The sequence below is a fragment of the Mus caroli genome, chromosome 17 (genome assembly GCF_900094665.2).
Source record: "Mus caroli chromosome 17, CAROLI_EIJ_v1.1, whole genome shotgun sequence".
In the NCBI taxonomy this organism is placed as follows: Eukaryota; Metazoa; Chordata; class Mammalia; order Rodentia; family Muridae; genus Mus; species Mus caroli.
Window position 1 is genome coordinate 53,879,948 of NC_034586.1, and position 25,958 is coordinate 53,905,905.

A 25,958-nucleotide genomic window follows, 5' to 3' on the forward strand; every position below is an offset into this window, starting at 1 on the left:
GAAAATTACTTCATCAAAGTAAGATTATTTTTTAAAATATAGGCAAAGAACCTGTGGGTGTCCCACTTCATTTAAAGTCTGGAGTTGTAGTTTATGTTTTCTTATGAATTCTGTGGTCAGAAATATCGCCTCTCAGCATTTCACACTATCTTCTATTTCCCATTTCTATACCTTTCAATATGCCAGGAAATTGGTGTCTTAAACCCTTGACAGCAATTATTAATTTTGATTAGTAACACCATCAGATAATAATGTTATTTTAGTCTTTACTGATAACATCAAATTCATATAGCAAGGATCCCAGCCTGGAAGAATTGCTAGAAAAATCTCTGCCTTTGTCCTCCAGAAAACCACAGCTGTAGGAAGAGCGCATTGTTCATCTCATTGTCAGGGAATTTAGATAAGATTGGCTGCTTTAAAATCCACAGTTTTACTTTTTAAGCATTAAAGAATGACTAAGTAAATGCTGCTTATCATGGGACTTTATTTTTTATTATTTTTATGAGTATCTGGAAAGTTATCTTATTATTAAAGTTTAAAATTTTAAAATAAATGAACTATGTTTTAAATAAATATACTAAACTACTCACAAAAAAAAAGGATGAGCTTACCCTTGTGTGTCATAGCCAAGGCTGACCTATCTGTCAATCCATTCATCCTTCCATCCTTTCATCCTTCCATCCTTCCATCCATCCATCCATCCATCCATCCATCCATCCATCCATCCACCCATCCACCTGTCTACCTGTCTATCCACTCATCCATCCACTTACTCATGCACCGATCTATTCATTCACCCGTTCTCCTATTCATTTATTCTTTTATCCCGCCTACCCTCTACCCATCCATCAAACAGTGACTATTCAGGACTGCCCTTGGTTTTGGGACCTGTGGGAGTGGGATACAGATGCTCATGCCTTATCACACGATATTCTAAAGGAGGGAAATGTACCAACGGGACAATGAGGACAGGTGTACATTTTTAGGAGGTGGCTCATACTTTGAAGAAAGCTATACTTAGAAAGAGTGCTTTGTGGCATTTTTGAGTAAGGAGTCTAGGAAATCTCACTAGACTAGAGCAGAACCTGGGCTTGGTGAAGGCTCACCCTTGTGTGGGTAGTGACCCGTGTGTGTGTGTGTGTGTGTGTGTGTGTGTGTGTTGGTGCTGCCTGTGCAAAGGTCCTGAGGTAGGTAGCGGCAGGCAGGTATCCATGTGCGCAGGGCAGTGGCTTTCTAGCTGGTTGCACTGGTGTTGGAGATCTGAGTAGAACATCTTCAGACTGGCCAGTGCCCATGAGGTCAAAGACCCACAAAAAGGCTGATGACATCATGGTTAGAAACAGAGGCTTCAGACATCACAAACGTGTGCTTGCTCCCTCTGTGGGACTGTGCAGTCCTCTGTGTGGAACTCTGAGGCTCAGGATCTGAGGAGAAAGCGATGAGTTTTGGCAGGTTTGGCAGGATGTGAGGCTCATAGTACTCCAGGAGAGGCAGGAATTGGTGTATAACACATTGACAAGCCTCCAGCCCTAGGAAACCACGCAGGTGGGTACGAGAGTGTGCACCTGGTGTCATGGGTATGGCCCTTGGTTGGTGTGTCTGAACTGAGAGTAGAAGCTAACATAGCGATTGACTTAGGTTTAGTGACGTGGATAATAGCATTTGCTGTGCCACCATAAAGACCTGCACACATATTAAAAGGCCAGGCATGACCGTGAGCCCCTCCTTGCAAACCCAGTGCTGCCAGCCAAACTCCAGGTTCAGTTAGAGACCCTGTCTCAACCAGACAGAGACTGATAGAGCAGGACACCTGACATCCACATCTGCTCTCTGCATGCACATGAAAGAACAACATCGAGACAGCAGTGTGGAAACACTAGTACACAGCACAGTGTGGACGGAACACAGTGCTATCCCTGGGCATCGGACAGTGTTTGGATGTCTGAGAACACAACAGGACCTTCCACATAGTTAGGCGTTTGGTTAAATGATCCATCTGTGGGACTGAAATAGAAAGATTTGTGGAAATGAAACCCTCAACACTTGCTTAGCTAGGGTCTCTTGCCCGGAGGATACTCTCCTTCTGAATTGTTCTGTCATTTTTGAGTCTCCCTGAATGTGTGCATGCAAACAGCAACTAGGAATTCAGGCAGCTATGGGCGGGAGCGTGACCCCAGAACAGCCAAGCCAGAAGGTCTGCACCCGTCATAGATGATGGCTTTGGTATGACTGTGCAGATGGAGCCCTTGGCTTTCCATGCTGTGTACTGTAGCACCTCCCCAGACCCTGAGGCCACATGCAGTTAGGGCAGAGTTGTGCACAGTGGCTTGGGGAGAGTGGCTGGATGCTCAGGTCAGGGTCTGATGACCCTTTCTGACCTTCCTCCTATGAGGGAATAGGAACAGTCTACAGGCCCAGCTGCAATGATCTTTTGTAAGGAGCAGAGCTGAGCTCATGAAGATGGCGTCAGTTTGGTTCAGATGACGTTCCTGTATGACACTACTTCCTGAATGCTAGGATGACACAATTGTGCCACCTGGTGTACATGTTGCTGGGGATGGAACCTGGGACCTTGTGTATGCTAGGTGAGTGCTCTACCCACTAAGGCCCAGACGTGGCATGTAGTCTTAACCCCAGGTACAGCTGAGTGTGGGGGAGGCACATTGCTCCTCTGAGGGGGACTTTGGCGGTGCCTGGGCTCATTGCTGTCTCCAGGAAGACCGGGAAGCTGTTGCTATCCACAGTGTGTGAGCCAAGGATGCTGGTGTATATCTCACAGTGAACAGGATCTCATCTCTGAGATTTCAATTCGGGCTCAATGGAATGGGATTTGAGGCCCTGAGTGCGGTTAGTGGTCTGGTAGGCTCTGAGTTCCAATCCCAGCTGCAGGATCTTGGGGAAGTGTCTTAGTTACGTTTCTATTGCTGCGATAAAACATCATAGCCAAGACAACTTCCAGAAGAGCTCATTTGAGCTTAGGTTATACAGGGATCAGAGTCCATCACCATCAAGGTGGCAGTCATGTGGCAGGAAGAGCTGGGAGCTCCCACCTTGGACAGCAAGCAGAAAGCAGAGACAGCAAACTCAAGCTCTGTGAGCCACCACCAGTGACATATTTTCTCTAACGGGCCCACATCTCCTAAGCCTTGCCAAGCAATGCCATCAGTTGAGGACCGCATGTTCAAATGCCGGAGATGATGGGAGATATTTTTCAAATGGTCACAGGGAGGAAGATTTGTTCAGGCTCAAAGTTCCAGTCTATCATGGTAGGGAAGGCCTGGTGGGAGGAGTGAGGCAGCTGGCCACAGATCGCATCACTGTCAGGAAGCCGAGAGATGGACACTGGTATCTGGCTCACTCTTTCCTTTTCTCTCAGTCCGGGACCCATGGAATGGTGGGTCTACAGTTACAGTGTGTCTCTCCACCTCAATTAACCCAATCTAGATGGTCCCTCACAGGCAGGTACAGAGCTTAAATAATCTTTCACAGGTGTGCCTGGAGGATTGGCTCCAATCTAACCCCATATCCAGTCAAGTTGATGACACTAAACACTACAGGAAGTTACTGAAAAATCTCCATGACTCAGTTCCCTATTTATATCTCTTTTTGTCTCAGCTGCAGTGGAACTTAGAACTTCCTGAGCTAGACCAGTGTTCTACCTCTGAGAAATTCCCTCAGGGCCCTCATTGGGGGATTCTAGGCATGGTTCCACCCCCGACCACGCCCACAAACCCTCCCTGGAAATCTAATCATTGAGTCCTTCATTGCTTTCCACTCAAGGACAAATGTCAAGATTTGGGTCTTGTGGTGACAATCACAAACACTGGGTTTGTTTCACAGGCCCTAGTTTTGGTTCCTCAGACACCTGTTTCAGTCACCCCTCCACCCTCCTCTGGTGGTTGATTCCAGACACAGGCCTTTCTTCCAAAGCGCCCACCACAGTCCTGCCTCTGGTTCTTTGTGCTGGCTGTTTCCCATCTGGAACAGTGCTCATGTCAGGATCCACCTGACTGCCCTCTCACCTCCTTCAAGCCTTTGCTCAAACATCAGTCTCTCAACTCATCTCTGAAATCCCACTTTTCATGCATTGCTCAATCCACTTTCCCCTTGTGTGTCTGTGTGCTTGTGTGTGCTCCCATGCTTGTGCACAAGTCTGTGGAGGCCAGAGGCTGATGATGGGTGTCTTCCTCAAGTGCTCTCCTTCTGCATTAAAAAGTATATATTTTAAGGTGTCCAGTTGTGAGTACATGTCTGTGAGGACACTGCGCTGGTGTGCAGAAGCCAGGCAAAGCCTGAGGCACCACACTGCCTGGAGCGGCAGTGACCAGTGGCTGTGGCTGCTGGGACCTGAACTTGGGTCCTCTAAAGAAACACTACATGCTCTTCACCATTTTGCCAACTCTCTAGCCCCGCCATCTTTTTTGAGCCTGGCCTGTAATACCCAGGGATCCTCCTGTCTGCACCCTGCCCCGCTCCCAGTGCTGGGATTACAAGTGTCACTACTATGCCCCGTTCTTATGTTGGATTCGAACTTGTGTCCTCATGCTTTACACAGCAAGTGCTTTCCCCACAGAGTCACCTTAGCCACACCTAATGTCCTTATGTATTTTCTCCTACAGTGTCCACAACCTTCTGACAAGCCATATGTAGTCCCTCGGTACATGAGAGACTAGTTTCATGGATTCCAACATCAGCCTATTCTTTGATCTCTTGTAGAAAATGGTGTGCTATTTTGATAGATCCTACTTGTAGCCTCCCTTGGCTTTTAAGTCATCTGTAGGTGAGTCTCCACAGCTGGTAGAATGCAAATGCTATGGAAGGAGCCACACCCTCTATTGTTTAGGGAATAATGATAGCAGCAGCCATCCTGAAAGCTGAGTACACCATAATTTATTTTAAAAAATTCCTGAGTCAGAATCTCTTGTAGACCAGGTTGCCCTTGAATTCGATGTGTAGCCAAGGATGATTTTAAAATAAAAATAAGATGGAGCTCAAATAAGGAAGGACGATACCCAGTGCTGACCTCTTTTGGTACACACATGTGTGCATGCACAGTACATGAGTGCACACACATTCATATGCACAGTCATATAATACACTCACATGCATTCACACACACACATACACACATGTGTGCATGCACAGTACATGAGTGCACACACATTCATATGCAGTCATATAATACACTCACATGCATTCACACACACACATGTGTGCATGCACAGTACATGAGTGCACACACATTCATATGCACAGTCATATAATACACTCACATGCATTCACACACACACACACACACACACACACACACACACACACGACTAAATTTAATTTAAAAAGAAAGCAGAAGAACGGAAGAGGGCAGGAAGTAGCTACAGCTCACTCTGCTCTGTCTCCTAAAAGCAGCAGTTTATAAAAGACCAAAGGCTTCCGAGGGACAAGGGGTGGATCTGTGGTTATGAGAGGGAATGAAGCCACCACTGATAAGTATGATAAGTTATGCAGAACACTTTCTCTGTTCGTATTCCTGTTCTTCCCATAATAAATAGCCCAAAGCAGAGGGAAATCTATACAGCTCCTATGCAAATCAATCTTTCTTAAAGCCATAGGGGTTTCAAAACTGCTCCTGGCAGGGAACAGATAGTAGGATCCTGTTCAGCCTGTCATCTCTTCGCTGACTCAGCAATTATTATTCAGTGCTACCAGGTCTGGGTGTGGGGTACACAGCTGGAAGAAAAAAAATGCATGCATCCATGCCTTCAAGAGGGTGATACACACACACACACACACACACACACACACACACACACACACAGAGAGAGAGAGAGAGAGAGAGAGAGAGAGAGAGAGAAGAGCCAGTGAGATGGCTCAGTTGGTAAAATCACTTGCTAGAAAACTTGACCACATGAGTTTGATTCCCAGATCCCACATGGCTCAAGAATGATGTACACGTGCGCACACACACACACACACACTGTAAAATGAATGAATGAATTGAAAAGATGTGTAATCATTTCTTCTCCCATATCTGGCTGTGCTATATCTGAGTTTAACAAATCGTGCTCAGTTAGCAAAGAGCTTGCTTTTCAAGCAGTAGGATCTGAGTTCAAATCCTCAGCGCTCAGGTTAAAAAAAAAAAAAAACCACCTCAGGTGCGGTGCTGTCCACCCATCACAGCACATGGGAGATAGAGACAGGGATTCTGGAGTTCAAAGCTCAGCAAATGCCTGCGCTCCAGGCCAGTGAGAGAGACAGACCCCCCCCATACCCCCTCACCTCCACCCCCGTCTCAGAACACAAGGTGAATGGCTCCTGAGGAAGAGCCTTCAAGCTTGTCCTCTGGACTCCGTGCACATGCACAGCGACCTGAGTGGCTGCCCTGGGGAGGGGCTCCTGCTGTGTTGGTCATTACAGACTGGTGGTTTGCAGCCATCAACCCTCAGCTCTTTTCGCAGCACTTTCATTCTGTCAGCTGAGATAAGTCACCACAGGTGACTTCAAGTCTCTGGGAGGATATGCAGCTTTGTCACAGACTGCCCCACCACATAGAAGGGTCTAGAAGGCATGGTGACACCTGTTTATTTATTTACTTATTTATTTATACCTGGGAATGAGGGCAGGGTCCTGAAAACAGTCCACTTGCAGATCCAGAGGATCCAGAGTAGCTGTTCTTTTAAAAACAGGGGCGTGGGGGCCGGGAGGTGGCTCAGGATAAGGTACTTGCCATGCCACCATGTTGATCAGACATGATGGAGTTTGTCTGGAATCCTTGTATAGGGAATGTTGAGATAAAAGATTGCTGGGGAATCTCTGACCACCCAGCCTAGCCCAATGGGCCAACTCCACATTGAGAAAGAGACTCTGTCTCCAGAAAATAAAGTGGGGATGAAGAGATGGCTCAGGGGTTAAGAGCACTGGCTGCTCTTGCAGAGGACCCGAGTTCAGTTCCCAGCACTCACATCAGGCAGCTCACAACCAGCTTTAGGGGCTCCAGTGCACATCTCTGGCCTCCTCTGGTACCTGCAGTCATGTATCCACACACAGCCCTTCCCTGGTGGGTTCTAGGCAGGGCTCCACCTCTGACCTCGTTCCCAGTCTCTCACTAGGGAATCTAGGGCGGTGGCTCCACTCAGAGTCACATCCCAGCCCTTAGAGATTTTTATTTTTTGAGTGGAGCTGCTTGTCAGGAGTCTAGGTTGCACAGCTTTGTGTGTGTCACTGCAGACGTTTGGAGACTCTTGTTTGTTTTTTGTTTTTGTTTTTTTTTTTGTTTTGTTTTGTTTTTTTTTGTTTTTGGAGACAGGGTTTCTCTGTGTAGCCCTGGCTGTCCTGGAACTCACTCTGTAGACCAGGCTGGCCTCGAACTCAGAAATCTGCCTGCCTCTGCCTCCCGAGTGCTGGGATTAAAGGCGTGCGCCACCACTGCCCAGCTTAGAGACTCTTTTTAAAGTGGTGGATGCACCTGTGCCTTGGAAGGTCACCCCATCCAGCCTTCTCCCTCACACTGCCCATCACCACTCTGACTTGCTGTGGCTGCCAGCTGAGCCCTGCTTTCCCCTGCACTACCCCACAGCTGTCCAGTTGTCTGTCCTTGTTACTGAGGACCTCAGCTGTCTGTACTTCCTATCATACACTCCAGCGCTGTTACCAATTGATAATCAGATTGCTTTGTGCTGGAAGCCCCTCCTGTTTATCTACCCCACCTCTCCAGGTTATAAGCACTGGGGCATCAGGGTCATGTTTTCCTCACCCACTACTGGGTCTCAGGGCTGGGTAAACAGTAAATGCTTAATATATGCTTGCGGAGTCAGCTAATGACTGGGTTTTTGGCCAGGCTTTGTGTTAGTGCTCAGTTCTAAAGTGGAGAGGTTGATTCTCCCTCTCTCTGTCTTTCTGGCTTTCACCTTCTCTCCCTCTCTCCTTCTTTCCTTTTCTCCTCTTTCTCTGTTCTTCTTCCAACCCCTCCACATTTGTCCCTCTCCTTCCCTTCCTATTCCCTCATCTTTTATCGTATGAATAACATTTTGTCTTCTGGGGGAGATGTGAACACGTGTCTACTCGTCTCAGACAGGGCCAACAGCCAGGAGAAGCAAGGATCCCGCCAAAGTCCAACTTGGTGAAGCACTGAGTGTCACTGGGTTACAGATAGGAATGTGGGTCAGGGCTCACTTAACAGGAATATAAATGGCTCAAATATAGCTGTATCACCAAAGCCTGGCATGAATGGTGGGCGACTCAGGAAAGCTGCCTTCAGGCAGCTCTGAAAGGTGGACAGTTGTCTCTTCTAGGAGCCTTGTCCTGTCTGAACCTCTTCTGGGCAGTTCAGCTTGTCTTGAGAGTGGTCACCAGTAGTCCTTACAGCTTGTGCTTGGGGAGGGCAGAGCTTAGAGGGAATCTGGTCTGTTTCAGGAACTTCCTACATATCTCCTGTTGTTTCCTGAGCTTCACAGGCTTTTCTGTAGGCTAGGATGTTTCACCTCCCCTTAGCACATCCTATGTCTTAATGAGCTTCCTTCCAAGGTGGAAGGTTTCTTCTTAAGGGAAATTGCTACACAACACCCTCTTCTCCCCTCCCTCTGCCTTCTCTCTCTTCCACTATCTTCTCCCCTCACCCCTGTTTCCCACCCCCGTTTTTGACACAGGGTCTCACTGTGGTTCCCTGGACAACCTGGAACTCACTCTGTAGTCCATGCTTACCTCAGAGTTTAGCCATCCTTTGCTCTGTCTCCTCTTCCTGAGCGCAGAGATTACAGGTATATTCCACCACACTGGGATTTCATTTCTGATTTTTGGTTGGAGAGCCCGAGACAGGATGACCTCTCCAAGGTCCCCCTGTTTACCAGTTTCAGCTGGGTACTGGGGTGTGAGGTGACAGGGAGAGAAGAGGAAGACTGACTCCCAGAATGCTTTAGACTCATGCTGAAGAGTTGGGTCGTCAGCTCCTCAATTCAAAGCTCTGGACCGGATGAGCAGCACGACCACCCTCTCTGGGAAGCCTCAGTGAGCCAGCTGGAGTCTGAAAGATTACAGGGCTGAAGGAAGGCAGAGAGCCATGCCTCTACCCCTTGTCTATCTTCCCCAGCCAGGCCTGGTAACAGGCATTTCCTGTTTCCGGCCATCTCCTGGTTTTGGGTTGTGGGTGTGGAAAGCACAGAAGGCAGAATTTGTGTTGAGTCTGGACCGCTTTCTCCCAGCCCCCAAGAAAGGCCACTGTCCTTACTGCTACTTCCTTGAACAGAATTCTCTCTATTTTGGGCATAGGCACCAAAAGCCAACTTCCGGCTTGATCACAGTGCCTGGCTCCTGATTTGCCTAAAGCCTTGTTGCTTGTCTAGAGCCATGGCCTTCTTTCGTCCCGGAGGATAAGGGAAGCAGAGGGGTTGTCCCCCACAAAACAAGGAAGAATTCTCCTTCCACGTGCCTCCTACAGTGAGTGGCTTCCTGTCCTTCATCATCTTTTCACATGCCTTACGGCTCCAGGAAGTTCTTCTGGTGGTCTAACCACAGTCACTGTGCTTTCTGAAGGAGCCCAGCTCTCTAACTAGCTACTCTGAAGCGGTGGAAGGGGTTATGAATCATACTCCTTTTGGAAGGGTCATGTGACTTGAGGGAAGGCAGTCTCAAAGCTCAGCTGATTCTCTGAGGTTAGGAGGGGGATTTCCTTTCTTAGGCCACACAGACCTAAGGCCAGACATCACCTCTGGTGTTGGTCTGCCAGCCCTGTCTGCCTGTCTAGGGCCCACAGGACTTCTGAGTGGTGTATATAATGGTGTATATAATTTCTTTGATATGCTGGTCCCTATTATGTCCCCGTGAGGCCTGGGGGAGGGAGCTGTGGTGGCTCAATGTGGTTCAGGAGCTAGGGTAGAGCAGGGGTGGGGCTGGGTTCTGTGTGTTTCTCCACACTCCTGCTTTTACATGTGTGACTCTGGCAGGTGATAGCCCCGTGACAAGCCTCAGTTTTCCCACCTGTCAGATAGAAGTCCTTTGTTTAGCCATTTTGTCTTTCACTTGTGTAAAGTGAAATTTGTGTGCATGTGTGTATTTGTATGCATTTGTGCATGTGTTTATTATTACTATTATATTGTGTGTGTGTGTGTGTGTGTGTGGGTAGGTGCAGATGCCTGAGGAGGCCAGAAGAGGGCATTGGATCCTCCTGAGTTGGACTCACAAGTGTGTGTGATATGGGATGGAAACCAAATTTGACTCCTCTGTGAGATGAATCACTAGACAGTGTCAGCACCCCTGGACATTCTCGTGGGTTTAAGCATTGAACCCAGGGCCTTGCTTTAGCAATTGAGTTGCCTCCCAGACCTCCTTCAATAACTTAGAAATTGGAGCATATTTTTTTTTTGGCAGTTTGGTCTGTGTACATATGTATTTTGATCATGGCCTCTCTACTCCCTTGTCTTTTCTGTGTTGTTGTTGGGGTTTTTTTTTTTTTTGACCCAGTGAGTTGAATTAGAGTTTGTGACAGGAGTCGGGGTGAGGGGTCATGTACCAGTGGCTGCAACACTGAAGAAAATGCCTCTCCCTTCCCTGGAAGCTGTTAGCTGCCTACAAATCCCCACAAGTCCTCATGAGACTCTCCACTCAGTCAACATAACAACTTCTCTTGAGCTCCACCCCAGCCCCAGGTCTTTAAATAGTGGTCCACATGGAAGAGCGAGCCCTTGAGTGACCCGTGGCCTTAGGTAATGGTGGAGTGTCTTGTAGGGTTGATGACTGTCACAAATGGACCAGTTGTCTGTGGGGAGTTGATGGTGCTGAGGCTGTATACATGGAGACAGAACTCTATTTGGCTGACAATCCAAGATAGCTGAAAAAAAAATAGTTTAAATCTGGGGCTGTGCCCCAATGGGAAGAACATTTGTCCAGTGTGCACAGAGTCCTGGGTACCAGCCACAGCACCCACCCAACCTGGATGACTCCTGTCATGCCCAGCAAACCAAGAATACTTTCTTATCCTTGGCTGTACAGTGAACTTGAGGCCATCCTGGGCTGTATGAGAATCTGCCTCACAAACAGAAAGAAGGACTGTAGAGAGATGGTTCGAAGGAGAAAGTGTGCAGGCTAGTGTGCAGACTGGAGCTTCGTTTCCTAGAACCCAGTGGAAAGCCAGGAGGGGAAGTGAGACAGTCCTGTGATGAGATGGGACTCGGAGACAGGGGAGTCCCTAGAGGCTCCCCTCATGTGACTGGTGAGTTCACTGAGGCCCCATTGTCACTTCAGACAGTTATGACATGGTATGATCAAGACCATGCATTTATTAGTAGAGACTTAGACACTGGAACATGTAGGTTGGTGGAGAACTGTGCACATCATGGTGATGCGTGTGATTGATGGGAATGGAGAAGGTGATAATGGTGATGATGGTATTGATGGTGACAGTGATGGTAGTGGTGACGGTGGTGATGATGATGGTGATCATGACTGTGATGACAATAATCTCCAGATACTGAGGGCTCACACCAGGTCAAGCTCTTTGAATGGCTCTATCACTGCATTACCAGATACTGTAGACAAGCTCTCCCTGTATTTGTATTATTTCCGCTTACCTGCTTATAAATAATTCTATAGCTTGGTAAGTATGATTCTGATAAGGCTCTTTGGCTCAATAATTCTGAAGTGGCTTAGCGGGGCAGTTCACCCTTGAGGTTTCTCTTGAGGTCACAGCCAAATGTTAGATGAGGCACTTGATGGTCATTGGGTAAGCCATTTGAAGATCCACTTCTCAAGGTGGTTCAGCCATGCAGAACCTCAGATCTCCTCCGCAGCACTGATCGGGCAGCCTTACCCCATGGCTGTGGTTAAGTGATGCAAGAAGTCAAAGAGAACTCGCAAGGCCGCAGCGCCCAGTTATCAATACTTCCACCAATACTCAGTCATGTGCAGCAAGCTGCCTCGGCATGGGAGTGGCTACAAGAGAGACTACTGCATTTTCTTCACGGACACTGGGAGCTGGGCCCTATGATGGTCAGCATAGGGGCTGGTGGCCATTATCACACTGTTGGAATAGCTGTAGATTTATGATAATTCTCCAGGACAGAAGAGATGCCACAGTTGGTCAAATGCTGATCTGAGGAACTGGGTTTGAATCCCCAGCACTCACATAAAAGGTGGAAATATACCTGCAATTCCCAGCACTGGAAGGGGAGTTAGCCAGACAGCCTAGGCTAATTAGGGAGCTGTGGCTCACTGAGAGACTGGATAAACTGGAGAGTGATTGGGGAAGACATTCAATGTCAAATTGGTCTCAGCTCGCACACATAGCATACCTGCACATACATACAAACACAAGATTTCTGATAATTTTCAATATCTTGCAAGGCCAGCAGTCTTACATGATTTTTTTTAATTGTCAGAACATCTTGCTTAATTTTTATACTTCTATGACTTGCTATCCAATTTTAATAAATCATGTGACAAGTCCAATAATTTTCAAAAAATGGTTTTAGTATAAATTGCATTGAGTTTATAGTTCAGTCTTGGAATGGTTGAAATACATCTTTCCCCACTCCAAGGCTCAAAGGATGGCTCAGAAGAGGAGGCAGAAAGAACGCCAGGAGGGATGCTGGGAATGGCTTGTCTTCTGGACATGACATAGTCATGAATTGACCACAGCTGTGGGTCAAGGCAGCAATTCACCAGCATGGACTGGTGGGTAGATGGTGTTAGGCTCCACCCTCTCTGAGGAGCTAGTGACAGCACACCGTTTGTAGGGATGGAAATCATTCTTTGCAGAGGGTGTGGCTACTGGTGGGATTCCCATGTTCCAGTGAAAACCCCACACCCATGTGTACGCGTGTGGCACAAACTGCACTGAGTGGGCTATAAAAACCAAGAAGGAAATGAGTTTGTGAGGGGACCATGTTGAGGGAGACTTGGGAGGGTAGACAGGGTGAACACCAATATATTTTCATTGTATACATGAATGAAATTCTCAAGAATAAGGAAACATTAATATTAAGAAGAAAAAGAAGTATAAAAAATGAAGAAAAAAACCCAGCCCAGTTTTCTTTTAAAAGGTTTATTTTATTCTTGATATTGAAAAAATGTCATTGCATACACTAGCAAGATTTTGCTGATAGGACCCTGATATAGCTGTCTCTAGTGAGACTACGCCGGGGTCTAGCAAACACAGAGTGGACGCTCACAGTCAGCTATTGGATGGAACACAAGGCCCCCAATGGAGGAGCTAGAGAAAATACCCAAGGAGCTAAAGGGACCTGCAACCCTATAGGTAGAACAACATTATGAACTAACCAGTACCCTGGAGCTCTTGACTCTAGCTGCATATGTATCAAAAGATGGCCTAGTCGGCCATCACTGGAAAGAGAGGCCCATTGGACTTGCAAACTTTATATGCCCCAGTACAGGGGAACGCCAGGGCCAAAAAGTGGGAGTGGGTGGGTAGGGGAGTGGGGGGGAGGGTATGGGGGATTTTTGGGATAGCATTGGAAATGTAAATGAGGAAAATACCTAATAAAAAAAAGAAAAGAAAAAAAAAAGAAAAAATGTTAGCCAAGCATGCTGGTGCCTGCCTTTAATCCCAGCACTCGGGAGGCAGAGACAGAGGCAGGTGGATCTCTGTGAGTTCAAGGCCAGCCTTGTCTACAAAGTAAGTTCCAATATAGCCAGGGCTGTTAAACAGAGAAACCCTGTCTCAGAAAAACAGAAGCAAAAAAAAAAAAAAACAAAAAAACAAAAAAACAAAAAACTGTTTTGTTTTATGTGACCGAGTGTCTTGTGTGTTTGTCTGTCTGTGTATTGTGAACATGCCTGACGTCATGGAGGATATTGGGTTCCCCATAACTGGGCTATGGATGGTTGTGAGCCACCATGTGGGTGCTAGGAACAAAACCAGGGTCCTCTATAAGGTCAACAAGTGCTCTTACTCATGACCCATCTCTCTAGCCCTGCTTCTTGTGGCCTTTATACATAGATAAAATGGCATATGCTTACACCTCCATCCACCCCTCCCACTTCTCCTATGTCCCATCTAACACACTTTCTCCCAAGTTTGTGTCATTTTAGATAATTCATTATACCCTGTTAGTGCTGCTAATGTGTGGGGCACCCACTGGAGCTCTGAAACCCTACTGATGACCATACCCTCAGCAAGGCATGAATCTCCTACTCTCAAACCTATGTGCTGCCAAGAGCTCCTTAGCAAGGGTGGGGCCTAGGACATCTACCAGTCTATGCCAAGGTCAGCTGGCTTGATCCTGTGTAGGCACCCACAGCTGCTGTATAATAAAAGCATAACATTTCCTAGCTGGGTATGGTGGGTGACACATCCCAGCATTCATTATTACCTGGAGGCAGGAGGATTATACAAGTTCAGTGCCTAGCAGGGGTTGCACAGTGAATTCAAGGCCAGCACAAGGCGAGCACAGTTTTTGTTAGTTATCATTATTATTGTGGGTGTGACTGTACATGCATGCGCCACAGCTCCCATGTAGAGGTGAAAGGACAACTTTGTGGAGTCTTCTCCTTGTCCATCTTTGTGTGGGTTCTGGGGTTTGAACTCAGGCTTACACAGCACGCACCTTCAGCTGAAGAGCCATCCTGCCAGCCCTATTTTGTTTTTATTTACACATATATTTATTTTTTATATCTGTGTTTTCTGGTTTGCCTGTGTGTGTGCGTGTGTGTGTATGTGTGTGTGCGTGTGTGTATGTGTGTGTGTATGTGTGCGTGTGTGTATGTGTGTGTGTGTATTTGGGTGTGTGTATGTGTGTGTGTGTATTTGGGTGTGTGTATGCGTATGTGTGTGTATGTATTGTGTGTGTGTGTGTGTATGTGTGTGCATGCTTGTTATATGTGTGTATGTGTGTGTATGTGTGCGCGCGTGTGTATGTGTGTGCGTGTGTATGTGTGTGTATGACACACACCATATTGTATCCCCAGCCTCATTCCTCTTTCCCATAGTTCCTTTGTCTTAAGAACATTCGAACCTTCCTGTCTACTTGCTGTGAGAAGTTCGGCCTCAAGCGCAGTGAACTCTTTGAGGCTTTTGACCTCTTCGATGTGCAGGACTTTGGAAAGGTGAGCTGGATTCCCAGTGCCCAAAGACTGGACTTTGATTTATTTCTAGTACTGACTAGTATGCGTGAGTGCGCGCGCGTGCCTGAGGGTCTGCCTGTGCATGTGCCCATAGACTACTAGGGAGTTTCCTGCTTGTGAGCTTGGGGCATGGGGAACAAGTTCAAGGGTCTGTTCACCTACTTTCTGTGTGACCTTGGCTGGTGCTGTGTGGTTCTGCCCCTCTGATCCCTCATCTTTCCTGCATAACAAGTTATTGCCTTGTCTTGCCTGAGTGATTGTGTGGACCTGATAGTGGGGAGACATTGTCTGGGGTGCAGGCATGTATAGAAGATGCTGGGTTATGCTCCTCAAAGTCTGGTGGGCATGTCTAACATCAAGGGATAGCTTCAGGTGCTGGTAGCCTGAGGAGTGGGTATGGAAGGGAGTTTTGAGCAATTATGATCCTTATCACAGGTCATCTACACCCTGTCTGCTCTGTCATGGACACCCATTGCCCAGAACAAAGGAATCATGTGAGTAGAGCCAAGACAGTGAGGCTGGCCCATTCTTGAAGATACTACCCACTGTCCCACAGCCCTGCTTATGCCCATCTGGTTCCCCAGGCCCTTCCCAACAGAGGACAGCGCTCTGAACGACGAAGATATTTACAGTGGCCTTTCAGACCAGATTGAGTGAGTATTAGGACCTGATGGGTGCAGCTTGTGAGACACAGTGGAGACTGGAGCCTGAGAGACATGCATCTGTTGTGTGGTCTGAGAGGGCTCCAATCTGTCCTGGAGTCTGAAGGGACACAGATCTGTCCCAGCGTCTGACAGAACATAGATCTGTCCTGGAGTTTAGGGGGACACATTGCAAGACTTGGGGGGAGGGGTGGCATTGTGGACTTATTCTTCATTCTGAAAGTTTCTGATGGGTCTCTGGCTTGGGACATGGCCTGAATCTGTCCCCTAGTGACACTGCAGAGGAAGATGAGGACCTTTATGACTGCGTGGAAAATGAGGAGGCAGAGGGGGACGAGATCTACGAGGATCTAATGCGCTTGGAGTCGGTGCCCACGCCAGTGAGTGGGTCTGGGAAGGGCGGGGCAGGTGGGAAGGGTAGAGATGGCTGCAGGGAGCTTCACCAGCCTCTATGGTCTCTGCTCACAGCCCAAGATGACGGAGTACGATAAGCGCTGCTGCTGCCTGCGAGAGATCCAGCAGACCGAGGAGAAGTATACAGACACACTGGGCTCCATCCAGCAGGTGTGTCACACCCCTGGGTCCTGCCAGCCTGGGTCCTGCCAGGGGCATCTCCTCCCTGCCTCCTCCTAGGAGGCCTTCCTATGTAGCCCCCAGGCTGCCCTTAAACTCATAATCTTTCTACCTCAGCTTCCTGAGAGCTGGGATGGCAAACATGTGCCACGACTCCTGGCTTCATTGTTTAAAAAACAAAACAAAACAAAACAAAAAACCCAAACAAAACAAAAAACCCAAAAAAATTTAGCTTAGTAGAGATGGATAAATACACTAAACGACCCACTCAGTCAGTTGTTAAATCCAACGGTGGGCAGCCATTGCCACTGTTTAGTTATACTGCATGCTACTGTTCTCAATGGACACGTGGTATACCTTAACTGTAATCTGTAGGCTCCCCATTTTCCCCATCTGCCAGGACCCATGCACCCACTTTATGTCTCTGGACTCCCCCATTCTGCACATTTCCTGCTGAGAAGCCCCACCCTGCATGGTCTCACGGGTTTGGTTCTCTCACCTAGCACAATATCCTTGCGGTCTCTCCATGTGTGTTGGAGCCTGCTCATTGCTGGGCAATGTTCTAGCAAATAGATGAACCATACTTGGTCTATCATCTACTGGTTGGTATTTGATGGCACCCACTTTGTGCTATTAGTGATAACTCTGATTTGGAACAGTTGAATGTGATTTTTTTTAATGCACATCCCCTTTCTCTTGGTTTTTCTTTAATTTAAGCACTTGAATTTATTAATCTTATTTTAAGTGTGAGTGTTTTACCTGCATATATGTATGTGAAACTTGTGAGCATGTGGCAGCTTGGGAGGTTAGCGGAGGGCACCAGATCCACTAGAACTGGAGTTGTGGAGCTCGAGAACCACCATATGGGTGTTGGGAATTGAACTGGGTACCCTGCAAGATCAACAGCATGGAGCCATCTCCTCATCCCTCCTTTTTGTTTGTTTTTTGTTTTGTTTTGTTTTTTGTTTTTGAGACATCCTCACTATGTAGCCTGGCTGATCTTACACTAATGATGCCCTTGCCTCAGACACTCTAGCACTGAGATGGCGGGCATGTGCCACCATGCCTAGGTCTCCTCTTCTTTTGCTCTGTCTCTGTCTGTCTCAATTTCTAATTCTTTGTATTTGCCTGTCTCTATTTCTGTGTTTCTGTGCATCTGTCTGTGTGTCTGTCTGTCTGTCTCTGTGTGTCTGCCTCTATTTCTATTTCTATGTTGGTATCTGTGTCATTTTGTAACTATCTCTGTTTATGTCTCCATCACTCTGTCTGTCCTTCAATCAGTTCGACTGTCTCTTCCTTGCCATTTCTGTCTGTGTTGTCATTGTCTCTCTCTGCATCTGTTTCCTAGCCCCTTTCTGTTGGTGTGTCCCCCCTCCCCCACTCGTCCTTGTTTCTGTCTCTTTGGGTGACCTAGATGGAGGATCTTCTTCTGTCTTACCTTCCTTTGGATCTCCTCAGCACTTCATGAAGCCCCTGCAGCGATTCCTTAAGCCTCAAGACATGGAGACCATCTTTGTCAATATTGAGGTGAGCTAGAAGGTTCTAGGATGTCTTTGTCTTTTCCAAGAGGATAATCTGTGACTGTCACTTGCCCTGGGACATGTGTATGACCTCTTTCTCTGCTGTTCTGTTCTATCTGTGTCTGTGTCCGTGCCTGTGTCTGTGTCCATGTCCATGTTCGTGCCCAGGCTACAGCCCCAGCCGCATCTCTGTTTTCCCTTTTTCCCTTGGGGTAGGAGCTGTTTTCTGTGCACACCCACTTCTTAAAGGAACTGAAGGATGCCCTGGCTGGCCCGGGAGCAACAACACTGTATCAGGTCTTCATCAAGTACAAGGAGAGGTGAGACATGCCTGACTGAGTGGGACACTGAGAGGCATTAGAGACTACTGGGCAGGGTTCTTCATTGGATGAGAGTCAGAGGCTGAATAAATCCAGGACTTGGGGAATTCTAGGGGGGGCTCCACTCTGACCACGCCCCTAGCCCCTTACTGGGGGATTCCAGGCAGGGCCTCCACCCCTGACCATACCTCCAGCCTCTCACTGGGGGATTCTAGGTGGGCCTCCACCCCTGACCACACTGAGCCATGCCCTCAGAGCTGGCTTTCCCAGCTCTCCTTTGATTTTTACTTCCGTGTGTGTCACTGGGAAGCTACTGTTTTCTCATCTATGAACTGGCATGTTCAGGGACACAGTGAGGACTGAATAAACCATTGTATAAGGTACATAGCAAAGGGCTGGCACACAGTTGACGCTCAATAATTGTGAAGTCAACAACCATTGGTCACAGGCTGTATTCTGCACTCAACCATTAACAATTATGTTAGACCTCTGGGAGGTATTGTTGCCAGGCCTGTGTTACAGAAGGGGAGACGGTGGCTGGGGTTATGCATTTGGGCTGAATGAGGCCAGAATGGGTGTTTAGATATTCCTGACTTCACAATCACCCTTCCGTGGTATCCCACCCTGGCCCACAGGTTCCTGGTTTACGGCCGTTATTGCAGTCAGGTGGAGTCAGCCAGCAAGCACTTGGATCAAGTGGCCACGGCACGGGAGGATGTGCAGATGAAGCTGGAGGTGGGACTGTGCCACCCTCGTGGGACCCTCCCTCTGCTTTATGCGTCCTGGGGAGCACAGGGAAGATGGAGTTGGGTTTATTTTGCCATTTACAATCTTTTGTGTGTGGGGTATGTGCAAGCTTGTATGTGCCCATCCATGGTCCATGCATGCATGTGTATGTGTGCGTACGCATGGCCAAAAATCTACACAGTGTGTCTTCCTCTATCTATCACATTCCACCTTTCTTTTTAATTTAATTTTATTTTTTGTGGGAGTTTTGCCTGTGTGTATATATCTGTACACTGCGTTTGAGCAGTGCCTGTGGATGCCAGAACAGGGCATCAGATCTCTTTGAACTGAAGTTAAGGATGGTTGTGAACCACCTTGTGGGTGCTGGGGATCGAACCCAGGTCCTCTGCAAAAGCAGCTGGTGCCCTTAACTACATAGCCACCTCTTCATTCCCTTTTTTACATCTATCTATCTATCTATCTATCTATCTATCTATCTATCTATCTATCAATCATCTATCTGCTTTCTCTGTGTTCACATGCCACAGTGTGTCTGTGAGGGCACCAGGGACTGGACTCAGTTGTCAGGTTTGACGAGCCTCTTTACCTGCTGAGCCCCGTCATCAGCTCCTCCACCTTGTTTGTTAGACAGGGTCTCTCCCTGGGACTGGAGGCTTGCTCATTTGATTAGGCTGGCCAGCCAGTGACCATGTGATCACCAGGGGTCAACCTGCCTTTGCCTCCTGAGTGCTGAGCTCGCAACTGCCTGCTTGCACCAACATGCGTGGTGGTTTTTATTTGTTTTGTTTTGTTTGGCTGTGGGTTCTGGGGATGGAATTCAGTTCCTCATGCCGGTATGGTAAGCACCTCACAGACTGAGCCCTTGTCCTTAGTCAAATCCATTTACCCCTCCTCCCCTGCCTCCTGCCCTCCTCCTGCTCTGTGCCTATGTGTTTCCATGATGCTCCTATTTTCCACCCTGCCAGGAATGTTCTCAAAGAGCTAACAATGGCCGATTCACCCTGCGGGATCTGCTGATGGTGCCTATGCAGCGGGTGCTGAAGTATCACCTCCTCCTCCAGGTGCCAGCACACGGCTGGGTCCCCTTGGGTGTGGCTGGGTGACACCCTAGTCTAAATTTTGTTGCTGCAGTAAAAACATACAGGCAAAAGCAACTATAAGGGAGAAAGTGCGTGCCTGGGAAGTCAAGGCAGGAAAGGCAGGAAAGAAGCAGCTAGTCACACCCATAAAGCGCAGAGCCAACTGAACGCACGCTTGCTCAGTCTTGCTTGGCTAAATCTCCACTTACACAGGTCCAGGATCCAAACCCGGGGACTGATGCCACTCACCAGGAGTGGGTCTTCCCACCTCTACGAACGCAATTAAGACAATCCCCCATAAACACACGTGCGCACAGGCTAACCTGATCTCGAGAGTCCCTCACTGAGACTCTCTTTCTAGGTGATTTTCGACTGTGTCAACATGACAATTAAAATGAATCATTACAGAATCTGGGCTGGGCCTAGATTCTAAGGCCCCAGAGGGTGGGGAAGGCTGGCTTTGAGAGGTTGGGTACATCAGCTATTGGGTTATGCCCCAGTGTCTAGGAGGACCTAGTGGGTCAGCATCAGTTGGAAGTTCTGGGGGATCGGGATCGGCCCAGGTTAATTCTAACACCTTGGTGCTCACAGGAGCTAGTGAAACACACACAGGATGCTACAGAGAAGGAGAACCTGCGGTTGGCCCTGGATGCCATGAGGGTGAGTGAGCGGGTGCTGCAGATTGGGTACCCATGCTGGCAGCAACCTCTCTGCCTCTACTAGCCGGCTGATCTTTTACCCTTGGTTGTGGAAGGGATTGGTCTGGGGGGCGGGGGGTAGGCAAGAAAGCTTGTTACCATTTCCCCACTCACAGGACCTGGCACAGTGCGTGAACGAGGTCAAGAGGGACAATGAAACCCTACGGCAGATCACAAACTTTCAGCTGTCCATTGAGAACCTGGTGAGGGGTGGAGCTGGGTGGGCCAAGGGTGTGGACCTATGGGCAGGGTGCCGGTCCTCTTCCAGGGGAATCTGTAGCTAGACACCATTCTGCCTACCGTGCAGGACCAGTCTCTGGCTAACTATGGCCGGCCCAAGATTGATGGTGAACTCAAGATTACCTCAGTGGAGCGTCGCTCAAAGACGGACAGGTGGGTAGAGCCAATGGACAAGGGAGGAGAAGTTGTAGGCAGGGCCAGTGCTTAGGCAGAAGGTGGAGGAGAGTCAAGTGAGTCTGGGGGAAGGCTTGGGCAGTAGGTTGGGCCTGATTTCTACATAGGCAGGTAGGTGGGCAGGTTCAATATAGATTTGAGGTGAATCTATGTGGGGGTATCATCTCTTAGTTTTGAGAGAGTGTGTGTACTAGGCTGGTCTTGAACTCAAAAGAGATACACCTGTCTCTTCCTCCTGAGTGCTGGGATAAACGGGCGACTGACCCCATGCCCAGCTAAAGCCAAGTTTTTAGACAGGCAGGTAAACTTGGATCTGAGGTGCAGTCTAGCCAGGGGGGCGTGGCTACACCCTAGACAGAAAGGTGAGTGGAGCCAAGATATACCAGAAGGATTCTTGGTGGGGCTAGCTTCCGGAACGGACTTGTGGGCAAAGTCATCCTAGGCTTGGGGAGCAGCTTGATGGATGTGTGGTTGAGCAAAGTTGGACAGGACCAACTTGGATCAAGATAGGATGCACAGATGAGCTTAGTAAGTTGGTTAAGGTTAGGATGCGAACCCACCGCAGAGCAGGCAGAGGCCTAGGAGATGGCAGGGGGACTGGAGGGGTTAGATTTGGGCCCCTGACTTGGAGGCTCGCAGGTATGCCTTCCTGCTGGACAAAGCACTGCTCATCTGTAAACGCCGCGGGGACTCTTACGACCTCAAAGCCTCGGTGAACTTGCACAGCTTCCAAGTTCGAGATGACTCCTCCGGGGAGCGAGACAACAAGAAGGTGGGACTCTGCCACCGGGTCTCGGGGGTTGCCTGCATGTGGAAGAGAGAGAGAGAGAGAGAGAGTTTAAGGACCTTGGGGTGCCTGAATGTGGGGAGAGAGAGAGGGAGAGAGAAAGAGAGAGAATTTAAAGACTTGTCCTCCAATCTTCTCAATCTCATTGAAAAATTCTTGTGTGAGTTAGAGTCCAGAGGCAACCTCAGGTGTCATTCTTCAAGGACCATCCATCTTTTAAAATTTTTATTATTATTTTATTGTATTATTATTATTATTATTTTGGAGACAGAGTCTCTCACTGAGCCTGGGGCTTGTCATTTAGGCTAGACTGGCTGACCAGGGAGGCCCAGAGTCTCCCGTGTGTCTGCTTCCCCAGCTCTAGAATTATAAGCACATGACATCACTCTTGATATTTTTAATGTAGGTTCTGGGGTTTGAACTCAGTTCCTCACTGACTTTTGGACTTGCTGATGTGTGTTTGGATGGTCTAGACAGTCTTGTTTGAACACACCCATGTATGTGCCCTGGGCAAGAGTAGTTTATTACTCTGAGGGATGAAGGACAGGTGGGATGTGATCCTGCCTACTGCAGGGGATCCATTTGTGATATGTTTTTCCATACACAGTGGAGCCACATGTTCCTTCTGATTGAGGATCAAGGCGCCCAGGGCTATGAGCTGTTCTTCAAGACTCGGGAGCTGAAGAAGAAGTGGATGGAACAGTTCGAAATGGCCATGTGAGCCTCCTTTTCCTGTTATTTGGTTTGATTCTCACTTCACAAAAACATCAGCAGCAATAAACTCAAAACAAAAATAAAACCCCTAAAAGATAAAAATAAAAAACCTAAAGCAAACAAAAACAGCAACAAACTAAAAACAAAAAGACAACAACAACAACAACAACAACAACAAAACATACAACAAAACCCAAAAAGGCCCCAAACCAAAAATACAAACCCAAAAACTCGAAACCAAAAAACCCAAACCAAACACCTCCCTACCCCACCTCCAAAATCCCCAAAATTAAAACCAAAGACTGTGTCCTCACATTTCTTCCCACATTTTTCTTCATTTCCTGCTTTTTCTTCTTCCCTTCTTCTGGCCTTCCTCCATGCCCCCCCCCCCCCACTTCTCTGTTTCTCTCTCTTTACCTCTCTCTTTCTACCCAATGTCCTCCTCCTCCTCCTTCTCTTCCTCCTCTCTCTTCTCCTCCACTGCCCTTCGTTCTGTTGATGTGAAAATTATATAACTAACCCCAAACATCTCACAGCTACAATTCCGTGGCATTTAACGCATCTGAAACGTGTAATTAAAACCCTCTCATCTTAGCTCAAAACCCTCTCATCACCCTCAAAGGAGACCCTGCACCCATTAAACAACCACTTTCCATCCCTCTCCTTGCTTTCGGCACCTGCCCAGCTGTTTCCCCTCTCCGCTGATACTCACAACACCTTGTCTCACAATAGCCTGAAGCTGGATACAACTCCAGCACCTATGGACAGATGCCCAGATACCTTGATACTTTACTCTGTAGACAGCTGTTCATCCATGTTCAGGATGAAGGACTGATTCTTTCATTTCAAATTCTCTCCCCAGCTCCAACATTTACCCAGAGAATGCTACAGCCAATGGGCATGATTTTCAGATGTTCTCCTTTGAGGAGACCACTTCCTGCAAGGCCTGCCAGATGTTACTCAGGTGCGTATCTGGGCGATCTTGAGCCTCGAACTTGCTTGGCCTATCCTCTCTGCTTGAGAGGCGGGAGGCCCTACTGTGACCCATTACCCCTCTTCTAAACCTCTCCCTTCTCCTCTTCCTCTGCTTCCCTTCTTCCTCTCCTCTTCCCGCCTCTTTCTCCTCTTCCTCCTTTTAGATAGTGTCTCCCTCAGAAGCCCAGGCTAAGCTTGGATGCAGTATTTGCTTCATCCTTTCAATGATGGAATTGCAGGTGTACATCACAAAATTTGGCCTTGGCTTTCTTTCAAAGGACATATATTGGTGTTTAGGGTGCCAGTAACTCTCCATGTCTCTCCTTTATCTCTCCTCCATTGCAGAGGCACATTCTACCAGGGATATCGCTGTTACAGGTGCCGGGCACCTGCACACAAGGAGTGTCTGGGGAGAGTGCCTCCCTGTGGTCGTCATGGGCAAGGTATTTCTAGGATAATGTAGGGAAGTGGGCTAGCTTCTCTGTAGGGGAGTTTCCTTCTGAACGAACTTTTCCCTTCCATAGATTTCGCAGGAACCATGAAGAAGGTAAGATCTGATTTCATTCTGTACTTGGGAAATCACAGAGGCTCATGAGAGAGGAACCAGAAGACCCCAGGAATGAGCACCGTCATCCCTGGCTGGACAGGGACAGTGAAGGGCTAAGGAATCTCCTGCCTGGGAATAGCGTGACTATGTCTATGCCTACTTTCTTCATCCCTCCCTCCAGGACAAGCTCCATCGAAGGGCCCAGGACAAGAAAAGGAATGAATTGGGTGAGTGTGCAGAGTGCTATGAGGGAGGCAACTGCACGAAACTCAAGAAGAGGGAGGAGGCCCCACCCCTGACCACGCCCCCAACCTCTCAATGGGGGATTCTAGACAGCGGCTCCACCCCTGGCCACACCCCTAACTCCTCACTGGGGAATTCTAGGCAGGGGCTTTACCTCTAGGCAACGGTGTATTTTCATTTTCCTCAGTGTTTACACTACAATGGTATTGCTGGGAACCAGGGTAGATACCCTTATCTTCAGTAGATGCTGTCCAACTTGTGTTCTAGTTTCTCCTCACCATCATCACCACTTGGTATTATCTATCTTTTTCTTGTTGGGTTTAAAGACACAGCGTTGAGTGTTCTACCGACCATGTTGTTTCATCTCCTTCCACCTTCCAGGTCTGCCTAAGATGGAAGTGTTTCAGGAATACTATGGGATCCCTCCTCCACCTGGAGCCTTTGGGCCATTTTTACGGCTCAACCCTGGGGACATTGTGGAGCTCACTAAGGCAGAGGCTGAGCACAACTGGTGGGAGGTATGGACACTGGCTGCAGGAGCCAGAGGCAAGGCATGCGTGTGGAGTTCTGGATACAAATGGCATGAAGGGGTCAGAGCGGTCAGAGCACTACCTCATGAGGCTCTTGAGTTGCTTCCTGAGGAGTACGAGAGTAAATAAGGTCATGATTATGGGCTCAGGTCAAGGTCATGGGTGCAGGGAATCTGAGGGAGTGGGGTCATAGTCTCAAGAGGTTCTGGAGTTGGCCCCTGTGGGAAAGGTATGTGAATGGAGATGTCTGGGGATGGTCACCTTCCTGGGAACCTGGTACTCCTTGGTAGCGCTATAGCTACCACAATGTCTTTTCTTCTGTAGGTTAGATTTTATTTTACTTTTTTTGTGGTTCTGGGTATGAATCTCAGGGATTCAAGGGTGCTAAGCAGCTATATGTTGAGTAACATCCTAGACTCTCACTGAGAGATTCTAGGCAGGAACGCCATCCATGAGCCATGCCTCCAACCTCCCAGTGGGGCATTCTAGTCAGGGGCTCCACCCATAAACATGTCCCCAGACCCTCAATGAGGGATTCTAGGTGGGGGCTCTAACCCTGAGCTACATTCTCAACCCCTTACTGGGAATTCTAGGTTGGGACTCTACCTTTGAAACATGTCCCAGGTTCCTCATGTTGAATGAGAGATGAATGAATAATACTATCCAAGTATCCATTGAAAGAAATGGCTACACACGTGCAAGTGAGCAGGTTCTCTCTCTCTCTCTCTCTCTCTCTCTCTCACACACACACACACACACACATACACACACACCATTCTGATTATGTTTTGTCTCCTGCCTCTTTAGGGAAGGAATACTGCTACAAATGAAGTCGGCTGGTTTCCCTGTAACAGAGTACATCCCTATGTCCACGTAAGTGCCTCAATTCTGAAAGGGTCAAGGGTTCAGATAGAGCCCTAGTAGACTGGGCCAATCAGGGAGGTGAGAATGAGTCGTGGATCATTCATGTGTCTTAGCCCCTCCCTGTCCTGTTTATCGTGGCAGGTCACTTCTTGCCAAACCAAGACCTTATCTGCTTCTCTGTGCCACCTTTAGTCAGCATGTGACTGCTGATGTAGA

General features: G+C 48.1%; 1 protein-coding gene across 2 annotated transcripts in view; it reads left to right on the top strand.

The window, feature by feature from the left end:
* Vav1 (vav guanine nucleotide exchange factor 1) overlaps positions 1–25,958 on the top strand; it is a 49,869-nt gene that overhangs the window by 3,245 nt on the left and 20,666 nt on the right. The window contains exons 2-21 of one of the 2 annotated variants that reach the window (XM_021185850.2): positions 14,935–15,051; positions 15,505–15,563; positions 15,654–15,722; positions 16,003–16,111; positions 16,200–16,295; positions 17,763–17,831; positions 18,041–18,144; positions 18,780–18,879; positions 19,857–19,952; positions 20,562–20,630; positions 20,785–20,871; positions 20,976–21,061; positions 21,722–21,854; positions 22,477–22,586; positions 23,446–23,547; positions 23,904–24,001; positions 24,083–24,105; positions 24,287–24,332; positions 24,730–24,866; positions 25,686–25,751. In XM_021185850.2, the coding sequence (XP_021041509.1) occupies positions 14,935–15,051; positions 15,505–15,563; positions 15,654–15,722; positions 16,003–16,111; positions 16,200–16,295; positions 17,763–17,831; positions 18,041–18,144; positions 18,780–18,879; positions 19,857–19,952; positions 20,562–20,630; positions 20,785–20,871; positions 20,976–21,061; positions 21,722–21,854; positions 22,477–22,586; positions 23,446–23,547; positions 23,904–24,001; positions 24,083–24,105; positions 24,287–24,332; positions 24,730–24,866; positions 25,686–25,751 (1,776 nt within the window). The remainder of the gene's footprint in view (positions 1–14,934; positions 15,052–15,504; positions 15,564–15,653; positions 15,723–16,002; positions 16,112–16,199; positions 16,296–17,762; positions 17,832–18,040; positions 18,145–18,779; positions 18,880–19,856; positions 19,953–20,561; positions 20,631–20,784; positions 20,872–20,975; positions 21,062–21,721; positions 21,855–22,476; positions 22,587–23,445; positions 23,548–23,903; positions 24,002–24,082; positions 24,106–24,286; positions 24,333–24,729; positions 24,867–25,685; positions 25,752–25,958) is intronic. The other variant, XM_021185851.2, reaches the window with a different exon arrangement.